This window comes from Psittacula echo (genome assembly GCF_963264785.1).
Source record: "Psittacula echo genome assembly, chromosome: 6".
NCBI classification, from domain to species: Eukaryota; Metazoa; Chordata; class Aves; order Psittaciformes; family Psittacidae; genus Psittacula; species Psittacula echo.
The window spans coordinates 78678253-78694016 of record NC_137743.1 but is presented as its reverse complement, the minus strand read 5'-3'; the positions used below and the strand labels follow the sequence as shown (position 1 = coordinate 78694016).

The 15764-nt window shown below is 36.1% G+C and overlaps 1 protein-coding gene across 1 annotated transcript in view; it reads left to right on the top strand.

Moving 5' to 3' along the window:
* The window catches only part of GULP1 (GULP PTB domain containing engulfment adaptor 1), a gene marked incomplete at both ends in the record, with an annotated part of 83422 nt that extends 68634 nt beyond the window's left edge, over positions 1-14788 (top strand). Inside the window, 3 exons of the mRNA XM_080622053.1 lie at positions 2214-2352; positions 7632-7726; positions 14717-14788. Coding sequence (XP_080478179.1) covers positions 2214-2352; positions 7632-7726; positions 14717-14788 — 306 coding nt within the window. The remainder of the gene's footprint in view (positions 1-2213; positions 2353-7631; positions 7727-14716) is intronic.
* Positions 14789-15764: the final 976 nt, after the last annotated feature.

Below are 15764 nucleotides of genomic sequence, written 5' to 3'. Positions count from 1 at the left end.
TTCTTATGCTTATATATATCCAAAATATGCATTTCTTAAAATAACTAAATTGTAGCTTTACTTAAACTAGCTGTAGCAGTAGTACAGACATGGCCAGTAACTTCAGCAGAATGGCATATAGCCAGGAAATGAAAGTGTAAAGATGGTTTTGGTTTTTTTTTGTCTAAAAGACTCAAGACTAAATATAAATACTGTTTATTTACCTAGCTTCTCGATAAATATATGTAATAAACACTTAGCAAATAAGGCGAATCTACATTAGCATTTACTGTCTCCATGAGATTCTAGGATTATCCATCAATGTTGATGGGAAATGTTAATATATGGCATGTACTTATGCGTTAAACCTGATGCCACCTTCCTGATGTAGATGAAAGCCTATCTAGAATCAGAGAGAGTTTTGTTTGTATGAAGCAAGGAATGTGAGATTCATTATATGTTTCCTTTGGGTCAAAAACATCCATTGCCCTGCTTTGAATGGAGAATGACATCCAGTGATTGCCTTGACCTAAATTATACTGGTTCTCCGATTGTGCACAGAGGTGCCAGGAGGTTAATGCAAGGTCCATGGCCATAGCAGTAAGAGCCTATTGTGTCTAAACACTATCCACGCAAATCTTTTCACAATATATGGTCTTTGAAATTGCAACAGTAACTCATGTGGAGGCCAGTACGAGTTATGTATATGTAAAAATCTTTGAAATTAGTTATTTTATGAAGTTAATGCAGCTGTGATCTTGCCAGGGAATAACATGACTGAGAGAATATATTTTTAAATAGGAAAAAAAAAAGGCAATATGTTAAATGTGATTATTTTTTTTTCCTTCTTGGTATACCTAGGTAGAAACGCCCCAGTGTTTTTTAGATACTGAGCAGTTCTAGATGCCTCGTAATGCAAATTTAAAATGTGAATTCAAAATCCCTTAGAAATAGGAAATGTAGGACTTGTGAGTCTATTTTTGTCTTTAAGCAGTCTATTCAGTGGATGACTGTGGATCAATATCCTTTCCTTCTCAGCAACTACTGCAGCCTTCAGAGAGAAATAGACGTAGTTAGGGCTCTCTCTACACTTGGATTAGAAATCTGTGCTGTGTGCTGTGAGAGGGCAGCTTCAGTTGTTGCAGGAGAGGCACTTGAAGTAGCATTCTAAAATAAGATTTAGGTCCATGAAACTCTCTCTCGTGGGTCAGCAGTACTAAAGACTAGGTGCTTGCCAGGTTGTTGATCCATGTGACTAATTTAACTTCTTAATAATTCTCATGTGAATATTTTGGTCAAATTGAATCTTATTTAAAAGAAGTGGGTTTTCGTTGTGCCTGGCTGTGTAGTCTTTCTGATACACAGAACGTAGGGGGGTTTGTGTTGTGGAAGTAATAACATTAATATGCAAACTAGTTTTGAACATATATTTTGCTTTCAGCTTGCAAATCTGAGTTTTAATCTATTTCATCGTCTGTCTTTAGTGTTCGGTTTATTCTGACTTAACTGTGCCTTGTTTGTGTCTTGAAGTAGTAGACTGATGTAGGAGGAATGAATCATTCAAAAATAAATATGGCTGTAGAACCATAGTTTTTGTTGGGTTTGGGGTTTCCTTGCTTTTATTGAACCCTTCCAAATTCCTGGGCCTTCCTAATGAAATCTCTTCTGTTTCACATTCAAAAATGAGAGTTTTACTCTGTTATATTCAGTGTATTGGATGTCCATATTGTTACTAATGAAAAAATACATTTGAAGCTTTAATCACAACAGGTTTTTAGGTTGCCAAGTAAGTTATGATGTAGGGAAGAATTAGTGAACAAAAAATGTTTAGATTGTATCTTTTAATTTTAACTACTTGTCTGGAGCATAGCATATTCTTGTTGCAGTGTTACCTTAAAAAATGGGTCTTGTGAAGATACCTGTATTCATATATCTGCAGCAGAGAACTGCTTGTCACCGGTTTTCTCAGGTTTAACTGTGTTACATTTCTGGCTGTACCAGATGGACTGAAAAAGGAAAAATTACAATGCTGCTTACATATTGGAGAGTCTTAGCATGTCTCAGACTCTGATCTGCAAATGCCATTTGCTTGTTGTCAGGAGCTGGGTTTTGCATGCTGATGGTTATTTTTAACATTTTTTGAAACTGTGGCTCTTATCTGCATGCTGAAGAATTCAGTATTGTGATCTTTTTCATGTGAATTATTGCCCTAATATTTATTGTCCTTATTGTAGGCAGGCAGTGTGACACCTAAATCACCCTCCACTGACATCTTTGATATGGTTCCCTTTTCTCCCATATCCCCTCAGTCATCAACACCTACTCGCAATGGTACACAGCCTCCTCCAGTACCCAGTAGATCTACAGAGATCAGTAAGTTTTGTAACAACTGACCTAATTTTTGCTTACATTATATTTTTAGTAAAGCATCTTTAAAAATTTACGTACATTTTGCATGAAAAGACAGATACAGTTTTTGTAAATCACATTCAATAATGCCATTTCGTTTTTATACCATCTTCCCAGAGTCATCGATGTTGCTGCCAAGTTACAAATTTATTTACTTGCTGGACTATTATATATACAGATTGAAGGAGTTTGGTTGGGGGTTTTAACTTGGCTTTTCTTTTACGGTATCTTTTTTGTACTTACTTCAAGAAATACTTTTACTTCCTCTTAGTTCTTTCCTTGTCAAGCCACAGTTGTAGCATCTAATACCTACAATTCTGGGGAAGACAGAAGGTGGAGTAAGTATGGCGATGATGGTGCAGAAGGAGGAGTTGAAGAAATCCCTCAAGATGCAGACTGCCTTGGAATGCTATTTTTAATACTGCTTTTCATACCATCTACAGCTTTGTTTTTCAGTTATAGTTGATGAGCCTTTCCAGATCTATGAACCACTCCTAAAAGATCCTGAAAAGATGATTAATAATAGCAATTTTATTTTCCAAAGGCTTGAAAGCAGCTAGGGTAAGGTTCTTGGCGTCACTGGAAATTTTTTAGGAGTCCACAATATATTTTTAAAAGCTTTGGAAATCTTTTGGGGGAGAGGGGGATGGAACATACACAAGCAATGTTAGAGGCAGTAGAAGAATCAGTCTGTGTGTAGTATCTTGTATTTCTGATTCATGTTTTAGTACGGGTAAGGGACATTAGTGTTACTGCCTGACACCATATAAAACCACATTTGGAAAGTTTCTGTGTTTTTTAGGGAATGCTTCTGGTATGTAGAATTTTCAGGTATGAATGAAAGCTGTGTACAATTATAAATGCATTGTAAAACTTAACTCAGTGAATGTCTTCCCCAGTACCATATCCTACGTGCCTTTTGGTTCCATTGCTCAGAATGGCTGTCACCATTTAAAAAGAAAGTAGATGTCCAGGCTATTGATTCAGTAAAAACATCTGTTCCTTTTCAAGTGAAGATATTAGATTAATTTATATTAATTTCTATGGGTCTCTCAGAGGGTGTATTAACATAATTTAAAACCATTAAGAATAGTTAATATTAACTGTTCTTAAATAACTTAAAAGAACATTGGATTAGAACTGTTAACAGAAGTTTCATAGCTTTGTACAGAAAAAGAAAATATTCAAAGACATCCCCTCCAAGAACTCCTTTTGTGTTTCGAAATTTGTTCTTTGGAAACTACAGACAGTGCCCTAAAATCAATCTCAGTTGCTCATATACAGCTTTGAAAATAATTTCAAGTGAACTACATGGCAAGGGTTTTGTTTTGGGTTTGGGTTTTTTGGCGGGATTGGGGTTTTTTTCTTGGGTGCTTTTAGTTTGGGGGTTTTTTGGAGTGGGGGTTTTGTTTTTCTTTTCATTTTGGTTTAGTTTGGGTTTTGTTTTGGTTTTGTTTTGGGGGTTTTTTGGGTTGGTTTTTTTCTTTTTTTTTTTAAAGCTTTGTCCTGGCTCAGTTCCATTGAAATTGTGGCTAGAAATCATGTGGGAGCCAGCACTCAATGCTGAGGAGTCTTGAGAATTCCAGCTATATAAGTTTTGTGATTATTTTATCAGTGGGCTTTTTAATATAGAAAATGCTATAAATAAATTGCTTATTTAGTGATGAGTACTGTTTAAAATAGTTGTTTCTTCTGTACTTCATTCATTTGCGTTAAATTCAGATAACGTAGTTCAGAGATCTCGCAGGCAGTATCTCTGAATTCTCTGCTCCTCAGTGTGCCGTGCTTCAGAGAGAGGTTACAGAAGTACATCATAGTCTTTATACTTTTGATTCCTGCTCTTTTAGTCTGTTATGGTACTTTATACATTGAAAATTGTTGCATTCATCAGCTATGAACACACTTCGGCATATTTCAGATATGACATATCTTCATATTACAGAAGAGCAATACTTTATAATCAAACAAGGACTTACTGTCTTAGATGAGAAAGTTCAAATCCTGTAAGAACTTCATTGAAGCTATGTAATGTTACAGTGCCGTAATAATATACAATAGTACATTGTTTTGTATGGTGTTACTGCTGCCAGTGCAAGCAAGCTGGCATTTCTTTCTCCAGTATAAGTCAGATAGGTGGCACCCCAGAGGAAGCGATGTTTAGAGTCTCCCATTTTCTGAGGTCATCTTTTATGTTTTTTATCTCTACTTTGTCACTTTGCTGCTGCTTCCTCATGGAGTAAGGGATTGCAAATGTTCTTGAAAGTTATCTTAAAGGACAGAAATAATTTATTAAATTTAATTAATTAAAGGAGGAAGTATTTTATGTGTTTCTTGTAGGCACAGCATTATTGTATCTCAGAAAAGAACTGGGGAATAACATTATTCAATTGTTCAACATTTATATTGCTCAAATGCATCTTGAATAATCCAAGGTCACTACTGGCAGATGTAGAAATATGGTTCCAGATGCTGTCTTTCCAGAGACATTTAAGAGTATGTTGTCAAAATAATGGTGGAACCATTTTTTATGTTGTAATAATTCCAAAATAAACAAATATGGAGTAGCCTTCAGCTAAGGGAAAGGCTTTCTGGACTTTACTACCTCAGCTTATTCCAAATATTTTCATGGGTGCTTGTCTTCAGTGTGATTAATTTTTATTTGTCATCACAGCTCCTCTAGAACTGGGGAAAGGATATATAAACATAACTGTGCCTGCATGATAGCTGAGGTAAAGAAGATTGAGATGCATAATGCCAAATATTTGTAGTTTTGTTTAGGAATTGTTAGTTTTTGGTTTATTACAGAGTTCAGGTTGCTACTCTCCAGTATTACGTGTTTCTTGTCCTGAATGTCACAGAAACAAGAATGTATTACCTGTTAATGGCTTTGTGATTTAAGTTGTGAATGTAAAACAAGTATTTCATTTTGAATTTGTTGGTTAATTTTCCACACTGTAAATTTATTTCCATTTAGAAAGGAATGGGAAAAGGAAAGGAAATTATATGTGCTGTTTGAAAGGATCATTTTCAGAGGTTTACTGGTTGCTGTGTATTGGAGAAAGAAATGCCTGTATCTGCTACAGTTATTTTGGGGAGTATGCTAGGCAATATTTAATCTTCATGCCTGAAATAAAAAATCAGTAATTTATCCCACCTCTGCTAAAAAGGAGCCCCCCATGAATGGTGGAGTGAACACTAGCAGATAAACTTACAGAGATCCCATGCAGTAGTGCAACTATACTTTAGCAGTGCCCTAAAGTCTCTTTTGTATGCAGGTGGTCTGCCTCTGCCAGGAAAACTAGATTTTTCTTTTTTTGAGTAAGATAGGCCTTTGGAATAAAGGTCTCTGATCTGGGCCATCTCCTGGTCCCATGTGGCAGTTCGGAATTGTTTGGCCACAGGTTTTGAAATATGTAATTAATCAAGTTCCTTTTTTTTTCTGTACTTTATTATGGGAGTAAATGCTGATAGCTGCTAATAATTTAAAATGCTTTTTGTGCAGCCTGATAACACCTAATAAATCAGGTCAAAACCAATGAGAAGACTAACATGCGCAATAATTGTTGAAGAGCTTGGACAACTACACATCTAAAATTCTGACAACAGGGATGCCAAAGTAAAGACCATTTAGCTACATGCACGTGCTTCAGTATTCATAACATGACTGGTAACACTGCAACATGGATTTTGTGTCAAGTAGTCAGTTGTCAGCTTTTGTATCTTGGATGTAACGGATAAAATTTTGTTCTAAATCTAAAATTAACCAGTAATTTCGAAGTTACTAATAGCCCCTTTTATTCTCATGTTCTTAAGCTAGCATTGTTTTAAGGTAGGTAGTATGCTTACCAGGTTTCTTGCTGGACAACCTTGGAAGTTAGGAGATAGGATATGTTTTTAATTTTATTTCTACTAATGAAAAGACTATTAACTTGGTTCTGTAAATTTTGCAATCAGTGTGGTTGAGTAGAGTTAGCAAAATAATTTTCACAGTATCACAGTATCACAGTATGTTAGAGATTGGAAGGGACCTCAAAAGACCATCTAGTCCAATCCCCCTGCCAGAGCAGGAACACCTAGATAAGGTTACACAGGAATGTGTCCAGGCGGGTTTTGAATGTCTCCAGAGAAGGAGACTCCACAACCTCCCTGGGCAGCCTGTTCCAGTGTTCTGTCACCCTCACTGAGAAGAAGTTTCTTCTCAAGTTTAAGTGGAACCTCTTGTGTTCCAGTTTATACCCATTACCCCTTGTCTTATCATTGTTTGCCAAACTTACTGCTTTAGTTCAACCCAGTGTGGGATAGAAAAACTCTGTGTAGATGGAACATTACATGTAGAGGGAAAAAAATTCCCATTACTAAGAAGGAATTAAAAAAAAAAATAAATATTTGGGCTCTCAGATTTGAAGAACTGTTCTAAAAAAAAAAAAAAAGAGGAAAAAAATATTGGAGGTGTTTCTTCTTGTCCAAACAAAAACAAAACAAAAATCCCCTGACCGCTGCAAAGCATACTACAGTTAAGAAAAGTGAGAAACAGTGTGGTATTGAACGAGAGAAATTTGCAATCATTCTATTATGGATCCAGATTTAGTGGAATTTTAGGATAAGTGACTTTTCATGCTCCTATAATTTTTTTATGCATTCTTTCTTGACTTGATCTTATCCAACATTTTAAAACCCTAACAAATGGTGTTAGTTAATATCAGGTGTGCGCTGAGGAACTCTATCAAATGAAGGCCTTCCCTTCTATGAGGAAGAGTAGATGTTGTCCTTATGAAGATGTCCTTAACCCTGATGGTGGGAAGTGGGAGACAGGGGACACGAAGGCTAGTTTGTTTCCAATATTTTTCTGACATAATGTTAGGGTGAAATTTGACAACCGATGTCCAGTTCCCTTCCTGTTTCTGAAACTCCTCATACACACCGAATCCAGAGCACATTTAAGTTGGAGATGCCCTCTTCAAATTGCAACTTATCAGATCCCTAAAATTCCTTTTACTGGCAGAAGTGTTAATGAAATCTAAGCATTAAACAGAGGTTGATGGTGTTCTTGGAAAAATACTTGAACATTAAACTTAGGAAAACTAATCAAGACCTGGCTTTAAATTTGGGTGTTGTGGTTAATCAGTTGTAGATTTGGAGGTGCTATTGTTCAGCCTTTAAGGAGATGGAAGCTGACTTTTTCCAAGAGCTATTGTCGTAGCCCATACTTTTTCTCTCAGTGACTCACTTTTCTCTTGTTCCAGAGAGAGACCTTTTTGGAGCAGAACCTTTTGACCCTTTTAGCTGTGGAGCAGGAGATTTCCCTCCAGACATTCAGTCCAAACTAGATGAGATGCAGGTAACTACTGAGTTATCAATTATGCAGTTTTCTGTGGCTGTATGACTCTTCTTGAAATACATGTTTACAGTATTCTGAAAATGTATTCTAGACTACACACAAATACATAGAGAAAAAAACTGGTTTTGACTATTGTTTTTGTAAGTGTGTTTCATGGTCTTTGAGTTGAAGTTTGAATTTGCCTGAAGATCCTTACTTGGTATTAATATAGACACCTGCACTAATGTAGGGGGTCACAGCAGTGTAATCAAATTGGATACTGCTGTTCCTATCTGGGAAGGTTCTGAGGGAGCTGAAAAAGAGAGCTGAGGCAAGAGTCCTACAGATCCCCTGATGTTGTTACTATTCAGTTCTAGCAATCACCATCATCCCGGTTTACCCTCATCTTTCCATCCGTGACATCAGTCTAGTTTTTCATAGCATTGGCACAGGCAAAGTGTCAGGTGCCTTTAAAACCAGCTGTATTTGACTGTGGCACTCTGGAGCACTTAAACTGTTGAGAATTGATTCAAGAATTCTGAGTGCAAGCATTTGTCAGAAAATGTTTGCTGATTCTAAAACTCTCAATTTTATCTGTTCAGCTGCTGATACAATTTTGAAGCAGTTCTAGGAGAAAGCCGTCAAGTTTTGGAATAACTCACTGTCTTCAGTCAGACTTTCCAAAGTGCTAGTTCCTTGCCAGCTTTCTTATCTGTGTGTTTTTCAGCAGCCTGACAGCAAAACAGACGGCTGAAAATACTGGAAACTTGAATTTCTAGGATCCTGGCTCCTCAGCAGAAAGTGTTCCCAGGGCTTCTAGCCCTCTTTTCTCTCATGATCTCACAAGGTCCAAGAGAGGTAGCTCTCCGGCTCCTTCAGTTTCTTTTTTCTGCCTGGAGAGCAGCAGAAACATTTCAAAATGGCTGAAATAAGATTTCAACACCATTTAGTTTTCCTGAGTATAATCTTTTAATTCCTGTTCACTATGAAATTTCATTTTCCATGTCAGTTTATGGTGTCGCCCCTGGCAAACTCCACTCACAGCGAAGTAAGAAACTGAGGTTGTGGGTCACCTGTACTTTGGCCCATATAATTTCTGATAGCAGCTAAAAGCCAAAACTGGCTTCTTTACAATTCCAGTAAAAATGCTTGGGTTTTGTAAATGAAATAATGTTATTGCCAAGCCCTTTAGCACAAAAAGCAAATCTTTAAGCACCTCACAGTGATATATATCAATGTTTCCATTGTCTATAGCCCACTTTAGGAAAAAGTATACTAGCATCTCTGGCTACTAGGAAGAATCCTATGAAAATACCCAAGTGTCACACACTAAGAGTTCTTATTACAGGTAATGATAGTTTGATTGTTAGCATATAAGCCTGCAAAGTGCTATCACCTCATAAAACATCAGTGAATGGAACAGTAGAAATCCTTGTCAAAGATTTTTGAAGTCTTAAAATGAGAAACTTGCATCATTGTTTGTACTTTCTTGACCTAAAAAAGCAGACAAACAATAACAAAACCTCCAAACCTGATGCCATTATTACGCCCCATTGCAAAGAATATTGCCTTGGTCCTGTATTCCCCTCTGCACATACAGGTTTTGTTTTTCCAACTTTTTTTTGTATGCTTTATCTAGCAATTGGAGCGTCTAGTCTATCAGTCTTAGCATACCCTGACACTTCCACTGAAAATTAACTAGTGGGTCTATATGTAGAAACAAAACTTGTTCATTTATAATCCAGTTGAGAACAAGTATAAAATTAACAAGGTCTGAAAACAAAAATAAAATTCTAACTTTGTCCAAACCAAAAGTTATGTACAGTATTATACTAGGTGGTAAAATGCAGATTGAAACATGTTTTTCCTAATATCTCTTTTATCTTCTTGTGCTTTCCTGGGTGCCCAGCGTCAGCGATGGTTGGTATATCATATTTTAATAATGGTATTTAAAGCATTTACAATTGAAGTGTGTATGTGTTCATGTCTGGTGTCTTTGTTTTTGTGAATATGTGTGTACATATGTAAAGAGTTTCATGTAACTTTTAAAACCTTCAGTGACCTACAATTTTTTAAGGTAGGAAAGCTGATTCTTTTTCTTATTAGCTGCTAATACTAAGCCTTCATTTTCATTGCTGTTTATTTTCCATGTGTACTAGTGAAATCTCCATTTTCATTATCAGATTGTCCTTAGCGAAATGGTTTAAGCAAAACCTTTGATACATGTATTTTTGTGTTAATCCAGTCATATTTGTGAAATTTTTTTTTATTTGGAAATAATTACTTAAAAGCTTGAAATGAGCATGAGATAGCTGTACTAGAAGTCAATGGTTGTTAAGATATACAGCTGATAAGAAGGAAGGTGAAACGGATGCTGCTAAAGGTAAAAGCACAGAATATGCAATGTGCTCTGGAAAATGTAAAGAAACATGTAAGAAAAATACAGGCTTCTTTCTTTTTGTGAAATGCAAACTGAAGGAACCTGTTCACATTATGAAAGTACAGTCTGACTTTCAGCAAATACATATTCCATTAAATATACAAAGGTAAGTTACTTATGAACACATCTAATAGTTCAAAATATAAACTCGCTCTGAGGGGTGTTAAATACAGCTTATCCTGCACTGAGTGGTAAACAAGCTGTCTCAGCAGCAGCCAGTGACAACCTGATTGGAGCAGCTCAGTCCAGACTCTCTTACCCTATTTCTCCTGCAAAGCTATGTCGGATGCCTTGTCAAACATACCCCTGTCTGCAGAAAGGTGTCTCAGTGTATGTGTGCGTTGGAAGGTGATGTGTAAGCAAAGTGGGATGGGAAAGTGCAGCACAGAAGAGGCTTTGGAGAATAAGCCCTTTAAGGAGTGGGTGGTTTCCTTTGCATCCAATATTCTGAATTTAAAGAGATAAGATAGATTTTCCTGACCTCTGGGAGAACACTTTTATATTTAAACTTCAGTGAGGGTCCAGATTTCACACTTAGGCTCTTTCTGTTCCATTTCTCAGTCCAGTCTGTTGATCTTTTTGGAGAGCTCAAAACTCAAACATATACTGAGATGTGACTTTTACATCTCAGGCCTCTCTCTGATGGCTGTTCAACCTCCCCTTTCCCCCACCTTTATGCTGAAACATACTTTAATTTCACTATTTTTACTGCATTCAGACATTAATAAATTTAATCTGTTTTCTCAGAAATCTTGCAGTTGAAGGGAAGTTTCCCCTGGATCATGAATCATACCAGCAACAGCTGCTATAATTTACTAAAATCTCAAGGTAGTTAATATCATAAAGCTTCCAGGAGCTGCAAGCCATTCCCCCTGCATGCCCTGAAGCAGTCAGTAGGATTGATGTTTTCCTATCTGAAATAAGTTACCCTCAGCCCTTTAAATTATCTTCTCAGATATGTGTAAATTTATCGTTGGTTCATAGGGTTTGCATTGACTTAAGCTCATGAAGTTACTGTGAAGTGACGAGTTAACCTCAAAGCAGTAAGGTTTTGGCAAATTTATCTTCTTGGAAAAAAGAGTTCTTTGTCTTTTACTGTTTACTGGTTTTAACCAGAATAGCTCATGTCTTATTATCAGAGAAACTAAAAAAGTGGGTGTTTTGGAAGAGGCTTTGTTTTCAGGTTGCTTTCACTAGTGAAAACAAGCTTTGCTACTCTCTTCAAGAGACCAATCATATCCTTTAGTACAATACCATTATTTATCTGGGTAACTAAGATGTTCAGTCCTTGTGTTAAATCACCATGAAAGTAAAAAGTTACTTGACATAGTCATCATAAGGATATGAACAGAGAGGCAAGGCGCAATATAGATGCACACTTCATAGCCCTTCCACTCCTGTCCAGTAACAGAGAATGGCCTTTTCTGCATTCCCTAAAAATCAGCAGATTAGAGAGATTTTCTGATCACATGAGGAGTTACTCTTTCATGAATCTTTAAAGTACAGGAAGCCATGGCACACGTGTTTTAATGAACAGGCAGTGTGTTATGCTAAGACATGCTACTTGAAGCTGAAGTGTCTGAATTTCACAAGGCAAAATACCTTAAATGCTGTGTATTAAAATTATTGTAACTTTTAATATATATAGTATGTAATGTGTATCAAGTGCTGGCTATATATGTCTTTTTAAAAGAAAAAATATTCTGCATTACACGTTAATTGAGTTTGTTAGAAAAAGAAACAATCGTAATTTGTAATCAGCTTGGTCATTCCAACTGACTTCATTATTATGACAGCTGCAAATGCTGGGTTTTGAAGTGGAGAGTCTGAAGTAGACATATACTGTGTAACGGATACTATAATAATAATATAGCAGCTTCAAGCAGGAGCCAAAGGATTTGATAGAGATGTATGCAGTTCAGATGTATGTATAAACTGTATTCCTGAAAGCAGATATAAAGCTCAAAGAGTTCTGCATAGCATAGTTCTGCAGCATAGGATACTTCTGTTATCTGCATTAATTACACTTCAGCTGTGTCTGGACATAAAGGAGAATCTTTTGGTAAAACCTTATCTTCCTACAGCTTGCTTGACTACAGCTAATTGCCATTTTTTAAAAAATACAATGTATATTTGCCAAAATACAGGTTTGAAGATTCCAAAAACCATTTAAGAATTTGGAGTTATTTTGCAAAATTTGAAGGATTAGGAATAGAGATGGCTGCGGAGATCTGAAGGCCATGCTTTTGTGATCCTTGGAAATTTTATGGCAATCACTTTGCCAAGGAATCTGCTAGACAAGGGTGTTCTGATTTATTGGTTTCTTTCCCCCCCTTTTTGAAGACTGCATTTAATTTAATAGGAACATTGATTAAGCCAGTTCTTTGGTTTAAACTCCTACGCACTTCTTGTCCTTCACTTAGATTTTCATGAAAAAAAAAAACAAACAAACCAAAAACCTGAACCTCTGGGGTTTACATTCTTTTAAAATCTGAAAAGTGCCCAGTTGGCAATCTAGATTGCCTTGATGTCCTCTTTATGTTGTTGGGCTTTTTTTATCATGTGGTTGGCATGGAACTTTGAACCTGCTAGTAACTGTAGTATCTGACATTTAATGGCGGTCTGTTTTGTGTGATTTATCAGATGAACATTGAAATGTCATGTTCCTTTTATAGACAGCTAAGTGCATGAGCCGTTTTAAAGTATGAATGTGTTAACAATGCAGTTCCTGATACTGTAGTAGTAGGTTTTACTTCCCTTATCAGTTCTGCCTGTAATAGAAGCTGGGTTCTCAAGCACGCAACTGGTAACAGCACCTGGCTACCACATCACTATTTTGTTTTACAATAGACAATAGTTACGGTAATAAAGTTAACATGCTTTTAAAAATAATTATGATACATATAGTGCAGCAATCTCTTAATGGAATAACATTGATCACATTGCAAATACGTGAAAGTATGACCATTTTAAATGCAGACTATCACGTCTTAAAAGAGGGGGAGGACTAAATAGGGGGGAAAGTGGTCTGAAGTTAAAGAAGGAAAGATAAGGAGAGCATTGTTCTTCAAGAAAGCAGAAATTGTTCAAAATAGTAATAGCAAACACAAGCTAAGTGTTAAATGACAAAATACCATTTTGTATGGAATAAAAAATTAAAAAATCACACATGATCAACATAAAAGCAGTGGGATGTATGTGCTTCCAAAATGTATAAGCTGATTTGCTTTTAGCTAGCCAGAGATAGGGCATTGGAAGTGCAGCTTCTTAAGACAGCAACAAACAGTGCTTGAATATATAGAAAGGTAAGAGCATGCAGGACATGAATGAGATGCGTGTTCTGTGAAGGCCTCTCTGGATTGCTAAAAGTGAAGATGGTTGTCCTTCCTAAAGTAGTTGCTGTAGCTGTGCTACTGTTGTACCTGTATGAAGCATCCTCAGGTTGAAGCACAAACTATCCCTTTTACAATCACAAAACTGGAAGCAGCTTTTAGATATGCTTCAAAGCATATCTGAAGTGCTTCAAAAGGTTAGCATTTCAGACTCAGTTTAACTGCAGGGTTTACAATATGACAGGATAGACTGTAGGGCTAATTCTGAATTTCCGCTTCTGTGATTGCAGTTACATCAATTAATAATATCCTTTTGGTAAATGAACAACAGGAGATGTTTGACTTGGAGCTTCAGGTATCTTTTGCTTGAAATATTTTTTCAAATCAGTACTCTTCCTGTTACCCTTTGAGAAGTACAAAGTGAATAAAGGGAAAAAAAAAAAGTCAAATATGCTGGTGAGCTTTGGCAGCACCATGTCATCCAGGCAGGGCAAACTTGGTGACACAGTTGGAGCTACTGGCTCATCATCGCATAGAATGGATTTGCCTGTAGGAATATTCAAATTTTACTTGGAAAATCTCAGACCATTTAATAACTATTGCCAGGAGGTTTATTCTGTTTCTCAGTATTACTCTTCTAATGGCAGTAGCTAGTGGGGTTACTAATTAGTGATACGCTTTCAAAATTCTATCCTGTGGTTTAAATCTGTTTGAAATTAAACTGGTTTGATTTGGGATTTATCTTTCAAAACTAAAAGGCATGCTTCAGCTACTGCTGTACATTATGAGAAAAGGCTTGAGCTTATGCGTAATCCCAGTACAGGTTGCTTTGCAAGAAGATTTATTTTGTTTACAAGACATTTGCTTCATGAAAGCACCTATTACTGATTTCATAGCATGCAATCAACATTCTCTAAGTGAACTGTATGTTAAGACAATGGTGAACTGAACATTATGACAGCTGTCCCTGGAGATGATGTTCTCATAGCATTTCTGCTCAGAGCCCTTGTTTCCAGTGGCTTATAACTTTACAGTAATTTTACCTAACAGACTAATTTTCTTGACTCAAAGGTAACTTTTCTCTTGAAGGTCAGGCCAAAATTCAGCCATTATTCTGCTTCTTCTAAAGTAAAGAGAGAAATGTCCTACAGTTAGGCTCAAATTCAGATGTTTTTAGAAAGAGTTTAACCCTCAAAAAGTCACTTTCCTTTTTGTTAACTATGTTTTGTTTCATTGCAGGAGGGGTTCAAAATGGGATTAACTCTTGAAGGCACAGTGTTTTGTCTTGACCCACTAGACAGCAGGTGCTGATGCCAAGAAACTATATGTGAAAATCCTACACAGTGTTGTTTGGTTGTTTTTTTTAATCCTGAACACGTATTCACAGATATTATCCATGTGCCAAAAATTGCTTTTTTCAACATGTAAACTCTTGTGAGGTTTGCTTCTGTAAAAATCCAACTTAGTTCTAGTCTTGCCCTGTACAAATGTAAAAAGTTATATTTGTTTATGAAATATGATTTAAATTATGCTGTTATGTTTCTTTCTCTCACATTTTGCCCCCCATTACTATGTTTTATGACTATTAGCCTGGAGAAGTTCTTCAGAAAGCTCGCACATACATCTCTCTGTTTGCAGACATGCAAGCATGTTTTACATGTAATACTTTACCTGGCAGCATTTTGAAATTATGCTTTTAAGCCATTATTTAATATTCAAGCAGTAAAATGTTTAATATTTAGTACAAAAAGTTCAAATTGCAGTGAAAAGGCAGAAAATACTAACCATTAATATATGCTTAAAAGGTAAATCTGGATTCCGTATAATTGATCTCCTTTACTGTGTATCATTACTATGCTGTATATATGTCGTTACTAGTTTACAAAATCCAAAAGACTTTTAGGTCCTTAATTCATGTTTTATAAACTAACAAATTGTTAGTATGCTAATTAGTGTTTAATGAGCATAGAAGAACTGCTAATTGCAGACTGGACAAAGTAACTGCCCTTTCTTCTGATATTTTATAGCTGAATTGTAAAGTATGTAATATGGAATTCATTATATGATAACCATAACTTAGAAAGAAGATTATGGTCTTACATTTACTTAGGAGTTTATGTAATTTTGTATATAAGCAGGCATTTAGTGGGCTCAGTCCTGTAAGTTACTTTCAACACCTGAGTGTTTACAATCAGGCTCTGTTGAGTATTTTTTTCACTGTCTGCTTTAATGCTATATGTCTTACTATAATTTTAAAGCTTGCTGTAAGAATTCTATATAAGTTCAT